Source organism: Stigmatopora argus, chromosome 7, assembly GCF_051989625.1.
Source record: "Stigmatopora argus isolate UIUO_Sarg chromosome 7, RoL_Sarg_1.0, whole genome shotgun sequence".
Taxonomy (NCBI): Eukaryota; Metazoa; Chordata; class Actinopteri; order Syngnathiformes; family Syngnathidae; genus Stigmatopora; species Stigmatopora argus.
The window spans coordinates 838699-853340 of NC_135393.1; the positions used below are offsets into that span (position 1 = coordinate 838699).

Below are 14642 nucleotides of genomic sequence, written 5' to 3' on the forward strand. Positions count from 1 at the left end.
CTGGGTCTTTCAGCATGACAAACACAAAGCCAGGGCAACATAGGAGTGGCTTTGTAAGAAGCATTTCAAGGTCCTGGAGTAGCCTAGCCAGTCTCCAGATCTCTACCCCATAGAAAATCTGTGGAGGGAGTTGAAAGTCTGTGTTGCCCAACGCCAGCCCTAAAACATCGCTGCTCTAGAGGAGATCAGCATGGAGAAATGGGCCAAAATACCAGCAAGTGTGTGAAAAGTTTGTCAAGAGTTACAGAAAACGGTTGGCCTCCGTTATTACCCAATACTTATTTTCCACCATGATTTGCAAATAAATTCTTTAAAAATCAAACAATGTGATTTTTCTGGTTTTTTTCCACATTCTGTCTCATGGTTGAGGTTTACCCATGTTGACAATTACTGGCCTCTAATCTTTTCAAGTAGGATAACTTGCACAGTTGGTGGTTGACTAAATACTTATTTGCCCCACTGTATGTGGAATGTCACTTATCGGCTGGGGAAGGACCCCGAGCTAGTGCTTACACACCAAACAGCAGCTCAGAGGACCCGTCCATTTTGGAGTCCTTGGAAGGGGTGCTGGAGAGTTATCCTTCTGGAAACTCCCTAAGTGAGTAAGTGAAAGACAGTGAGAGGTAAGTGACCTGTATCCATAACAGCAGAATGCCAAATTACAAGTCCGTAACTATCACTTATTTAGGTCTTTTGCCGAGTAAACGCAGCTTATGGAGAATCACCACCAATTTCGTCATACGCAGTTTCTGGGTGTGATGACAAGTAGGCTTTTTGTTGTTGATGATGACGACGACAGGGCCTATGTCCGATTATTATTATTATTGTTCTGCTAGGGGACAGTACTCACGTGGGCAATGACAATGAGACCTCGATGAGCGTGATTGGGAAGAACGGCCCCCCCTGAACAAAAGCTGAGTAGTGGTCTCTTGTTGGACCAATGTTTTCACTGTGAATTGTCTGATGAACACTATTTTCAAGCAAAAGTGTGTCCTTATGTGCAGTTAGCGCTGAGCTTCAGTTCAATGTTTGACTTTGTAGTCCTGACATTGGACTTTCGGTCGCATGTCTTGGACACTCGGGCAAGGGTGTCAACCGACACCAACTGGTGGTGAGTTGTCTCCAATGGTAGCAGAAGATGCCGGTCCAGCCCGGCAGAGACAAACGTTTTGTGAGGGTCTGCTGGGAACGCCTGTCAGGACTTTCACTTCCGACAGCTTCTCTCATTGTCCGGGGATAGGCGTGGGAGATTGAGTCCTACTGGACAATGTTCTGCTCCTCTATCTCTGAGGCGGCTAACTTGAGCTCCAGCCTGGTGCCTATCCTGGCAAGAATCTCAGAACCTGCTGGTAGACACCGACGGTAAGGGATGCTATCAGTTTGGATAAGGAGTCCTATCGGGCCTTTTTAACTTGTCGAACTCCAGAGTTTGGTGTTGGTACGGTCTGGCCATGCGGCCCATGTAGAATGACTTCCAGACGGCTTCAAGGATATTTTGGTCGACCAGCCAACGTCTCAGGAGGGAAAAGCAGTGCACCATCAACACGTTGTATAGTGGGGATGGGGCGCTGCTGACCTTGACTCGGGATGTTGTGAATTGGTGGGCCAGATACTCAATTCCACCAACATGCCTTCTGTTGAGGAAGGATAGTGTCGGGTTGTTATGGCAGACACGCCAATGCAACATCACATAGACGTTGCTGAGCTGCCAACTTCTCCGGAATTTCCGGAGTTTACCCGGACAAGTAATGCAAACTCGGGACCCCTGGCAACCTCCCTAAACTCCGGAATCCAAAAAAACTATCACTTAATTCTTTTTTGAAGCAACCATTTTGGAAAAGTACCAAAGTTCCAACTAATTTATGGCTTCCGCATTTGATACAACTGCACTGTAAACCGGATGAATTCGGTAACACGAGTCCATTGTAAATCATCCGAGTTACAAGTTCTGACAAATGATTCGTCCTGTGCGATATCAGTGTGGCAATCGATTGCATAGATAGCCTCTATCGGTTTATCATCTTCGTTTTTGTCTTTTTCATAAAAGAAGTAATTATTATTAAGGCTGACGAAACCACCAGTTTTTTGTTTTGAAACATCCTATAATTTCCGGGGTTGTTCTAAAGCAGGGGTCTCAAACTTGCGGCCCGCGGGCCAACTGCGGCCCTCGGGACGATAATTTGCGGCCCCCGTCTTAATATGAAAGATTAATGTTCGTGCGACCCGCAAAATTGATATGAATGACACTTGTGTTCGGAGCAATGTTCCCTCTAAGCTGCGCGCGTGCGCAATTGGGCACTACTCTCGTCTTCTCTGCGCAGTAGCAATCATATGGCGCGCAGTAAAAAAAAAAATCTTTTATTTTATTTTATTTTTTTTTTTTAACCCCTTTCCCCATGATGGCGCCGTTTAAGTGGCAGCCAATGGCAGTAGCTCTGTCCACTCATGTTTTTCGTGTTTTACAGCATGTTTTACATGAAAAATTAGAGGGAACATTGACATGCACCTGCTTGTGGCAGGTGTGATACTGGTGTGCCCATAGCGAGCAATGATGATGTCGTGACCGGATGATTCGCCTAAAGACGTTTCGCCGACGGACGTTTGACAGACGGACAGGTCGTACTAGTATTTGTTAGTTTAATGATTAAATACAAATACTAGTATTTGTATTTAATCATTAAACGCTGTTTTCAGCTGGATTTGACCGAATTTGAGAGCATTTTGAGCCGTTTGGCGAATGGACGTCTATAGACGTTTTTTTGCCTCCATCGCGATATCATCCAGTATTTGTATTTAATCATTAAATGCTGTTTTAGGATGGATTTGACCCGATTGCTGTCATTTTACGGCTCGGTTCTGCTACATCTGCCTGCCCAAGAGTGCTTATTCCCGGACTGCCATGCCCGCCCAAGAGTGCTTATTCCCGGGCTGCCATTGATGGTAGACGAACATTGATTTTTACTATAATTTGGACAACACCGGCGGCGGGCCGGATTAAAAATCCTAACGGGCCGTATATGGCCCGCGGGCCGAGGTTGAAAAACTTGTACACACACGATCCGGCAAGGCGAGCGTTCGAATCCCGTTTCGGCGAAACCTCCGTTCGGCCGAATGAACGTTCGGTGGAACGTCCATTCGGCGACCTGCCGGTCTGTCAAACGTCCGTCGGCGAAACGTCTTTAGGCGAATCATCCGAGTACCGATGATGTCGCTCACACTGGTACTCAGTGCGCTCAGGGAGGTTGTCTTTCTGCTCAGACCAACAAAAACTTAGAGGGAACTTTGGTTCGGAGCTGAATGAACCAATCACGGTGAGGTATACGGCTCTGGAGGGCGGGACATCGGCCGGGCTGTCCAGTGCCTCGCTCACTCACTCATTCATTCCTCCAATCAGCTGGGCGGAGGAGAAGCCGTGAGGCCGATCACTCCGCTCGGCGCGCACACCTCCGCTGCTCTCAGCATAGAACTGAATGAGGCGCTATGATCCGTGATCCAGCCTGTGTCAGTGTCTGTAGCCATCTCCGCGATTGAAACGGAGAGCGAAAGTGCACATGCGCCTCAAACCCGCGCGACTGAATGTGAAAGATCAACCCGAGACTCATTCCAAGTGGAAAAACATATTACAGAGCCCCAGAGATGTCTCTTTCAAAGCCTGCCGTGAAGAGAAAGGTCGGTGATGAGCACAGACAGTTTCAAGAAAAGTGGGGAGTGCAATATTTCTTTGTTGAACACAGGGGCACCCCGACGTGTCCCATTTACACTGAATAAGTTGTGGTGCACAAGGAATACAATTTGAAACGTAATTGTACTACGAGACATGCTGAGGAGTACGAAAAATACCAGGGAGATGAGAGAGCCAACCAGGTTGCCAGTCTTAAAACACGTCTTCTGAGGCAACAGGATTTCTTCAAGAAGGCTACCAAAGACAGTAATGCAGCAGTCAAAGCTAGCTACGCCGTTTGTGAGTTGATTGATCCTGTGCTAAGTGATCCCAAATGGCTCATGGACTTGGCTTTTCTTGTTGATATCACACATGAGCTTAATGTACTGAACAAGAAGCTACAAGGCCAGGGGCAACTTGTCAGTGCTGCCTATGACAACGTGAGAGCATTCTGCACTAAACTTGTGTTATGGAAAGCCCAGCTCTCTCAGACAAACCTTTGCCATTTCCCAGCATGCAAGGCTCTCGTGGATGCAGGCAAACCATTCAGTGGTGAGAAGTATGTTGAGGCCATTTCGAAGCTACAGGAGGAATTTGATCACAGATTTGCAGACTTCAAGACACACAAAGCCACATTTCAAATTTTTGCGGACCCCTTCTCCTTTGATGTGCAAGATGCCCCTCCTGAGCTTCAAATGGAGCTCATTGACCTGCAGTGCAACTCTGCACTCAAAGCCAAGTTCAGGGAGGTGAGTGGAGAAGCAGACAAGCTTGGGCAATTTTTGAGAGAGTTGACCCCCAGCTTCTCTGAACTTTCCCGAAGGTTCAAGCGGACCATGTGCCTTTTTGGGAGCACATACTTGTGTGAGAAGCTCTTCTCCACCTTGAACTTCAATAAGTCCAAGTACAGGTCCAGACTTACTGATGAGCATCTTCAAGCTCTACTGAGGGTCTCCACTGCTTCCTCCCTCAAGCCAAATGTGACTATGTGAGAAGAAGCGCTGCCAGGTCTCTAGCAGCAAGGAGTAGGCAAGAGAAGCCGTGTTCAGAATATTTCATGTTCAATGTTCCATTCAAGTTCAGAAAGTTAAAGGTTAAAGAGCTGTTAATACAGACATTTGAAATGGAATAAAAATAATTCATTTTCTCTACTTAGCCAGCCAGTGTATATCTACTGTATGCTCATTAGTATTATTTGGTTTTGTATTACTGATTTATTTATTTTTTATTCATCTTTAAGTTAATTTATTTAATTCATTATTTTTTGTTAAAAAATAAAGATATTTGATAACGTTGGAATGTTTTATCAGTGCTTTTCTTGTGGAAATCCTGATGCGGCCCAGTCTCACCCAGACTCGGCCTCTAGCGGCCCCCAGGTAAATTGAGTTCGAGACCCCTGTTCTAAAGCAAGTAGGTGTACTACACAGCACTGGCAAGTCTTATTATATGCCTGCTTGGGATAACCACAAAATGAATGGTAATTTGGATGAAACTTCTAATAAGAAACACCGAGACTTGCAGAAGTTTATTATTTCTTATTCGACGAAATATCACAAGTTGAAGCCGTCTCCAAAAGTACCGACTTTTGCACATTGCACCACATGCACGTACGACTTCAGCGTGACACTTGGTGGAATTACTGACTAAAACGCACCCATATACAAAGATAAACTTATTTGCTATACTTATACTTTTTGCAATCGTTTGCAAAAACACAATATTTCAATTAATATAAAAACATGATAATAGTTTGATTTAAATTGTCCTAGGTTAAAAAAAAATTACATTTTATCTCGATTTTGCATGAATCGGATTCACTCCAGAAAATTCCGTAAATGGGACAAGGCTACTCCTCAAATGGGGTCGACGGAAGTTGGCAGCTCTGACAATGAGGACAGTGCCTCTGAATTGGCAGACCAGGGTGGTGCTTACCCTTTTAAAAAAGTTGAACCAGAGAGTGTGTTCCAATTATACGGGAACAAAATTTCTCATAAGTGGAACATGAAGTGATTTGATAGGCATCGCAGCATTGATTGTTTCACAACTTGATTTGATTTCTGTCTCCAAACACAGCATAGCAGAAATCCAGAAAGATGTGGAATACAGGATCCCATTTACAGTCAACAAGTCCACTATCACTTTTAACATGTGAGTTCACTTTTTAGTCTCATATGGTTGAAATGTTACTTTAACACTGTTATTATAGTCAAAGAATTATTAAAACTATCCATAAATGATATTACTATGCAGAATTGTATCTATCTATACAGAATCAATACGTATGTGAACACTTAGGGATTATTTGGGTTTCTACTTTAATTAGTTTCGAAATATGCTGTGATCTTCAACTACCGTATTTACTTGCATATAAGCCACTTTTGTCGGACAAAAAAATGATGACTGAATCGGCTTACATGCGCATAAAAAGTCGACGTGCGAAACTGCAAGTTGACAACGCCATAGCGCCATGACGCAAGGCAATGCGGCCGATATGGTCATTTATTTCAAAATAGAGAAATATTAATAATAAACCCACTACTTCATGTTATGTTAGGCACTGAGAAAACGAACAATGAGCGGTATAATCAGGACCTGACCGCCAGAGTGTCATACCTTGCCTCATTAATTACTATTTGACGGGATGGCTCCTCTGCTAAACTGTCTGGTTTCTACAGCGTGCTAACCTTGCTCTACAGCGTGCTAACCTTGCACATTCATAGAGCCACTGTGAACGGGAGGCCAAAAAACAACTACGGCACGATAATTTAAAAATAAAAAATATGTAAATACCGTAATTACTCGAATATAACGCGCACTCGAAAATAACACGCAGGTAATTTTGGGCCAAAAAAATCTCGAAAAACGCAGTACTCGAATATAGTGCGCACCTAAAATTTCCCGCTGACGAAAATCAGAAATCTTACCTTTTTTTCTTCGTTTCACGATTGTTTTGTTCAAAACCGGATAGAGAAATCTTCAGGTACGAGCGTGTCGAGTGTCGTCCAGTTGGTGGAGTTATGCGTTTGAATTTTAGGGCAATAGATGATACACAGAGTGGACAAACATATCATGTAGACATGTTATGTTGCAATACCTTTTAGACTTCCTTGAACATTGACTACATTTCAATTGACAATACCATGTTTTAATTCAAATATCTATTGTCATTCTCAAACAAGAAAAGGAACATACAAATTGAATAAATAAATGATTTGAAGATATGCACAATGGAAAAGACTATCACATGTAACAAGGGAATGTACTGCCCCCCGCTGGACATATTTCTAAATACAAGTACGTACTACACTACAATGTAGTATTCTACTTGCCAGCTTATTAATGCAGGATTGTGATGTTTGTGAGGCTTGACGATCTTTAATATGCGTGTATTTTGAATTCAAAGTTGGAAATTGCACAATGTCCGTGCGTCAAAGTGAGTTTGACAATGCTTTTTTCGATCGAAAATTTGTAATTTATTTTAGTTATTGATTATAACACGCACCCCCAACTATTGGAATTAATTATATAGCAAAAATATGCGTGTTATATTCGAGTAATTACGGTAGGTGTCAATGAGGCTATCCTGCGTGGATGTTGCGAGTGAGGTGAGTGGCAAGTGAGGCTGTCTTGCCTGCTAAGTCCAGAGGGCACTCAAGATCAACTCTTATAAACGCTGCTAAATCTGTACTTGAACTTCGCTTGGTCCTTCGTAAGTTGAGCAACTTTACGTATCTTGGTACAGTAATTTGCATATCAAAGTGTTTTGTGACCTGAAAATTTGGTCTGTAGAAGCATTTGTAATTAGTAGACCCTGTATCTTATTTACACAGTAGACCTGACTTCATTTGCCATAGTTCCTCAGCATCCAATCAACAAAGTCCCAACAGTGAAATAAATAAATAGGACTTTAATATCCTGTCTGGAGATGGGATGGCAAGCGTCTGGTCGTCGGGCCTGCACCCACGGGGCCAAGCTGGGCTTAAGCCTAGAGGCAATGTCGGTTTTCCCTCCCTTGTTCTCACCACCATAGGAAGTTGGGTGTCAGCCAAAGGAACGGTACTTGGCGGTCTGATTTCTGGCTGCAGAAGCTGGCTCTTGGGATGTGGAATCTCACCTCTGTGTTCCAGAAGGAGTCCGTGCAAGTGTGTGTGGTTGAGAAGTTCAGACTTAGTCAGGCACATCTCCACGCACAGCTTTGGCTCTGGTACCTCTCCTTGTAGGATTGGGTTGGACACCATTCCACTCTTGATTTGCTCTCAGTGAAAGACATGTTTGCATACTCATTGCCCCTGCATCAAAATGTCAGATAATAGTCGCATATGGGCAAAGAAATTGAAATTGGTACATGTAGCCTAAGCAGATTGATGTCCATTTGACCAGAGTAAGATAGACTGTCTACAAATTAAGAACGTTTAGCACTTTTTCTGCTCTGCCAAGGACTGGTCTTGTAAAGATTTGTGAGAGAACACTGTGCAGAATACTCAATGGGGTGAAGAAGAATCATAGAGTATTAGCTTAAGATTTGGAAAATTCCCCACCTTATGGGAACAATGTGCTGGATATACAACATATAAAAAATTAAACAAGAATACATGCAATTCATGAGTGATGACAATTATTGTGTTCTAATGAAAACGAGCCAGCGAAACGGTACGTCGACGAAAAGTTCCGTAACATAATTGAAGAAGCATGGTTATCTTCCAGAGCAACATGGATAACATGGATGTTACTGGCCTTTTTGGGAAGAGGATGCCTTCCCGGACATTCCTAATCAAAGATGAATCAAAATGGCGAGGGGTGAGCAACAGGAAATTCTGGTTCATGAAAGCCCTCACAAATGACTGGTTCTTAATCTGTTTCATCCCAAACCCGAAGCTTTATCTCGCTGCATTTGGCTGCCCTTCAAGTTCCTCCTCCTAATGGGCTGTGAGGGGGACATGCGGTCTCCATTTTGAAGGGGTTCAAGTGGAGTTCTTGTCCCCCCACACCACTTCCCTTATTCAACCTATGGGCCAGGTTTTTTTGTGCCTCCTTGGCCCCCTAAACAAGATACACAATGCAGGGGCCACATCTTATCAATTGATGAGGCCAACCAGAACAGCAGCATCAAGAGCATTGGCGCCCATACTATAGTGCCACATTCCTGACAAACATCCAGAATGTATTTAGGGATATGAAGGAAAAGACAATTATTTTGAGCTGGAAAAAAATTGTGGCCCAAAACAATCAACAAGGACTTTGAGGGATTTATGCCTGTCAAGTCAACTATGCAGAAAATACGTCTGCCCTCCCGACCAACAGGGGGCAGAAAAAACCCAATCAAACCAAACTCATCTCGCTTCCTGCCTCCTGCCTGAGGTCATAGGTCATAAGCCAGTATATAAGATCAGTAGGCCAGCCTTGAAAGACAAGACAAGCAACCAAGGAACCAGAGATACCCTTCAAGCCCGATAATACGCAACTGGTAGGATCAAATATAAGTACAACCATAAGTTGCATTCTTTGTGCTTTCCTTTAACTTGAATGATGTCACATGCTACTTTCTTCCCCCCTTTTCAAGGTTTTCAACCTAATCCTTTCAGCAACAGCTAATTCTTTCTTACCACCAGCTAATTCATTTCCTATCACCAAAAACTTCAATAAAATTGTAAAATGGAAGAATTTGAGTTGTTCCTTCCTATCACCAAAAACTTCAATAAAATTGTAAAATGGAAGAATTTGAGTTGTTCCTGCTGTGAAAAGATCGGGGCCCCTTTTCAAGTTTGGGGCAAAATTTGAAGGAAGTAGAGAAGAACTTGACAATGCCTGAGGAGATTCATCACTCACCTGTAGATAATGCTCGGTTGGTAGCCAATGAAGACTTCTCAGACATTACGGCAGAGAACGTCAACACACTGCTCGAGAGTCAACCTCCCCAACTGATAAGGACCTCATTGAAATTATACAATCGCAGAGTGAGGAAGAAGAGGCACCGGACAACGACGAGGGTGAAGAACGTGGTCTTACTTTAAGAAATGTGCGGGAGATCTTGAATATGGCTCACACTTTGCAACAAAGGGGCCAGGAGCTTGATGACAACACTGTCAGAGCCATCACATTTGGCAATCGTCTAGACAGTGTCATTTCTTTGTACAAAAGCATATTTGTACAAAAATGAAACATTGGTCACAACTCCCCATCACCACTTTGTGCACAGAAAACCTCTCGCAGAAGATCCTCCTGCTGCCCCTATGGCACCTGAAAATTCCATTGACCACGAATCTGACAAAGAAGCATCACCTGACATGGGCTAAAGCTCCCAATAACCTGTGCATTTTTGGGGGGGATTGGAGAGGATCTACTTTCATTACAAGTACAAGCATTTACAAATGTATTATATATAGATTATATGAATACATCAGTCTTTTAATATGCGTATACATTTAACATTCAACAACTTGTGTACATGTATTTTTAAATTGGCACGAAAACACGCAGTACGGTAGCGATAGGGGAAATCCGACTTCGCAGGTTTTCGATGATCTGTCTGGGACATTTGAGGGATTACTGTATGGCTTTGACAATTTGTTTTCTGAAGAGACCTGCTCAAAGTTCTGACAGTGGTTTGAGATGCTGTGGCATGACCTCAAGAGCAATTCACATCAGAAATAACTGAAAAATTGCCGCACTGAAACCATTCCATGACAAAAAATGGTTCTAAATTCTACCTCTTGTACTACTTGTCTGTTCTGCAACCACAGGAAGCATTTGGTTGAAGCTTTAACTGGCATGGGTTGTGGGGTCAGGGCGGTCTACGAGTTACCAAAGGTTCACATACTTTTTCCACATCGAAATCTGAATGTTTGCATGTTGTATTCAGTGAAAACTTGAAAACCCATATTTTCTGCTGTTAGTTTAAGTAGACTATACAGTGGTACCTCTGTTTTTGAAAATTAAGTGGTTGTAGGTGGTTTTGTAACTTGGATTTTTATCAGTAGAATCATATTTTACATTGAATTAGCATACCTTATCTTCACACCTATAGGGCGCACCAACTAAAAGGGCGCTGTCTCAATTGTGAATGAAATTTCCGTACTTTTAGCCCAGGCATCCACAATGCATTCCAACTCATCATGGTACTCATGAGCTGCTACCTGCCAGTTTTTGCATTATGTTTGCCATCCGAGATCCATTGCTCCCTAGCCATTGGCAATGTTGCTTCACCCAGCTGCTCTTTCGCGTTCGATCCATGGCTTGAGTCCATCTTCCAAGCTTTCACACCTGCATCCTGTTGTCATTCATGTCAGCCCGTTCCTCTAAATAGCTACAGTCATACCTTGAGATACAAGCTTAATGCGTTCTGGGACTGAGCTCGTATGTCAAGTTACTCGTATCTTAAATCAAGGTTTCCCATAGAAATGAATTAAATACAAATTTATTCGTTCCCACTCTCTGGAAAAAAAACACCAAAAAAGGATATTACAATGGAAAAACATACTTTTATTAGTTGTAATTCACCATCTACTAACAGAGTAACAAATAACTAGTGGTTATGATGTTTAATAATAAAATGAGGCATTATTCAATAGAATGGGGAGTTCGCGGATGAGAGAGAGAGACTTGACGGATGCGCTCATAACATAACAAACTTTAAATTTAACTGAAATGAACTTAGATTCCTATACAAACACACTTTTAAAAAGTTTTGATCTTACGTTGAACTAAATATAAACCTTGTGCAATAACCAAGGCAAAGAGGTTAATGTATTCCACCACGGCTTTCAAGGCGAACTTCCTGCTTCGCCATACGTATTGGCGAGCCAGCTCAGTCACGCGTACACTACTCATGCTTTTCGATTATTTCGTGCTTAATATCGATTGTCATCATACACCTTTTCTTTGCACTACCCTTCATTGCACTGTCTTGCTTTGGACCCATTCTATTTCCCTTAATTCTGCACTGACTGACGCAAAAAAAGCGCTCCGCCCATTGTTCGTAGAGATCTTTGCACGAGGCGCTGAAATCATAAGCAGCCTCTTGCGGCCACCTTCGCTGTCTCGTATGCTCGTATTTCAAAATTTGTTCTCGTATCTCAAGGTAAATATTATCTCGGAATTTTACTAGTCTCTCAAATTCCTCGTATGTCGGGCACTCTTATGTCAAGGTATTACTGTATCTAGTTTTGTTTATTTGACTACTGAGATTATTTTGAGGTTTAAAAGCACTACAGGCACACGGAAGTCAACTGAATCTCCACTCATCTGGGTTGCTTACCGTAGTGCTTGCAGTACGTAGGTACGACACTTTTAGGGTCTGCTCATTTGACGAAGAGAACACAAAGATCCGCTGGGTTGACCACATTAAAAAGTGAAACCAGTCAGTCAAGGCCATGCAGAATTTAGTATTTAGTGCATACACAACGCACACCGACTGATTGGGTGCAGCGTTCATTTTAGAGGAAATTTTATAGTTGTGTGCCCTTTTGGTGTGAACATATTGTAATTTGCTCCACAATCTTTAATACCTCATAAACCCTATAAAAAAATTCACTGTGGTGGAATTGTGAGTTTGAGTTTGATTTATTTAATAAAGGGACAGTACATATTAACATGCAGACAGTCTTAGATATGTTTAACTGAGTAGACATATGTACACACGCACAAACCCACAACCTCAAATAATGTTATGTACACTCAGGAAAGAACATTGTGACGAACGAAGGCACACGAATCAAAAACTCACCGGTGGCCAAGCGGAGATCAGCTATTGTCCCAAAAAGTGCCCACAAAGTGGGCCTTTGGTGCTGGCGGCCGTGTGAGCGTGACGGTTTTGGACTGGGCTGGCTTCATGTTCCAATGTCAGAGCCGATAGCCGCTACCCTGCACAAGCTAGCTCTCATTGTCTACATCGTGCTAATCTCAGTTCCACCGTCATGGAGACACAGCTTCGGTTTGCTAATGGGAGATGTTGTGACATAGCCGATGGAAAAGTAACTCTAGAACGACCAAAAAAAACTGATACAGTAAGTTTCTTTGTATACACGTTTTATTAAATATTAATTTTTCATATGGGTGGCCCGGCGGATGAGTGGTTAGCGTGTCGGCCTCAGTTCTGGGGGCCTGGTTTAGTTGGACCCTCTAAATTTAGTTTTTTAGTTTATTTGGACCCTCTAAATTGCCCCTATCTATGAGTTTGAGCATGAATGCTTTTTTTTGTCTCCTTGTGCCCTGCGTTTGGCTGGCCACCAATTCGGGGTGTCCCCTTCCTCGTGCCCGAAATCAGCTGAGGTTGGCTCCCCCACGACCCTTGTGAGGATAAAGCAGTTCAGAAAATTAATGAATGAATTTTTCATATTTTGTTTGGTGTTGTGTAATTTAGGCGGTTTTCGTATCTTGCAAAAAAAGGTTTCCCTGACCTTCGGTAATATGAATATTTCGTAGCTAGATGTACCACTGTAGCTTAAGTACCACTGTATTTGTCTGACTTCAAACATTTATCTTGACTAATTTTAACTTAAACCCAAGTAATCCTTCAGTGTTAAATACATAGATCTATAAATCTCAGTTCAAGCTAAGGCTGTCAACTTCTTTCAGTCTTCTGCCTCCTCAGTTCCCTCAGGAGAAGCCAGTGGTTAGCATATATCCTCCTGTCGGTCACCATCTCATCGACAGCAAAAATGGCACTTCGATCACAAGCCCCCTCATCACTAATGTAAGTATGCCTCGACGATAAAACTATAAAGCTTGCTATCGTCATATAATTTTTGTCAACAGAAATATTAATGTTCGATAAAAGTCGATAAGTTTAAGATGCAAGTACACCACCCGAACAGCAAAAAGAACAATGGCATTGATGCGATGTCAATACTAGTTCCTGACCAACGTTCAGTAGACGAACATGGTGAGGTCCAGCCAATCATTTTGCGGGTAGAGTGGCGTACACAGCACGAAAGCGAAAGAATTATAACGCAGCCAAAATGAGCGATTATGATATATACCCACGAAAAGGTCAAAGTGAAGTTTCCCAGTTGTCCTCTTTATCTGTCTCTACTTATTGGATTGGAACTTTATTTTATCCCATATTCGGGAAATTTCCTTGGTTGCAGTAGCAAGTTCAAGTGACAGCCGGTGGCGGTAGCTCCGTCCACGCTTGCTCGTTTTTTTGTTTTTGCTGCTTTTCTGTCTTAATGATTTGATTTGGTGATTCTTAATGATCCCATTTACTTTGATTTGCTTTGTACTTTTTGCTTCTGCGGCCGTTACGACTGTACCGTCTAACTTATAACTATGCCTTTTCTTGCTACTGTCACAATGAAATTTCCCGAATATGGGATGAATAAAGTTATCCAATCCAATCCAATCCAAGCACAGACAAAGCCACGTGACTGGGTGGGGTCGAGTCGCAAAGGTTGCAAAACAACAAAGCAAAAAGCACAAAGTAAAAGGCAAATTATTTGGGAAGCATTAAGAAATATTAAAATGCAATTAAAAAAGATAGAAAAGCAGGAAAATCACAAAAGAAGCAAGAGCGGACAGAGCTACCGCTACCGGCTGCCACTTGAGCAGCGTCATCTAGGTTGCAGTAGCAAAAACGGATACAGACACAAGAAAAAGACATTGTAGAGTTAGATAAAAGTGGAACCACACACAGGAAGTCCTCCACAAGGTGGGGATCTTCTGGAGACGGAGACCGAGGTTGAAAATATGCAGAATCACTCTTCCAAGCTTATCCGCACTGTCCCTCAGTAGTCTGAAGCTGAAGAATCAACAGCATAAGAGTACAACACTTCAGATACTCCGTCTCCGGCCTGGAAAGCGCAGACAGCTCTTCCATCTTATTGGGGAGGGTTCTCACTTTCCCCATGATAATATATGGAATGATTGGTCTGAAGCGTCGCTTCTTCTCCCGGCACTTTTGTCCAGCTCCGAATTTCCAGCGGCATCAAGGTGTTGCTCTTTCTGCTGCGTATTGTTCACAGCTGATCCCATGTGTATGACAGCG

At 42.8% G+C, this 14642-nt stretch overlaps 1 protein-coding gene across 2 annotated transcripts in view; it reads left to right on the forward strand.

Moving 5' to 3' along the window:
• Nucleotides 1-14642, forward strand: part of vps37a (VPS37A subunit of ESCRT-I) — a 70059-nt gene that overhangs the window by 12333 nt on the left and 43084 nt on the right. For both annotated transcript variants that reach the window (XM_077606337.1, XM_077606338.1), the window contains exons 2-3: nt 5735-5809; nt 13235-13352. In XM_077606337.1, the coding sequence (XP_077462463.1) occupies nt 5735-5809; nt 13235-13352 (193 nt within the window). The remainder of the gene's footprint in view (nt 1-5734; nt 5810-13234; nt 13353-14642) is intronic.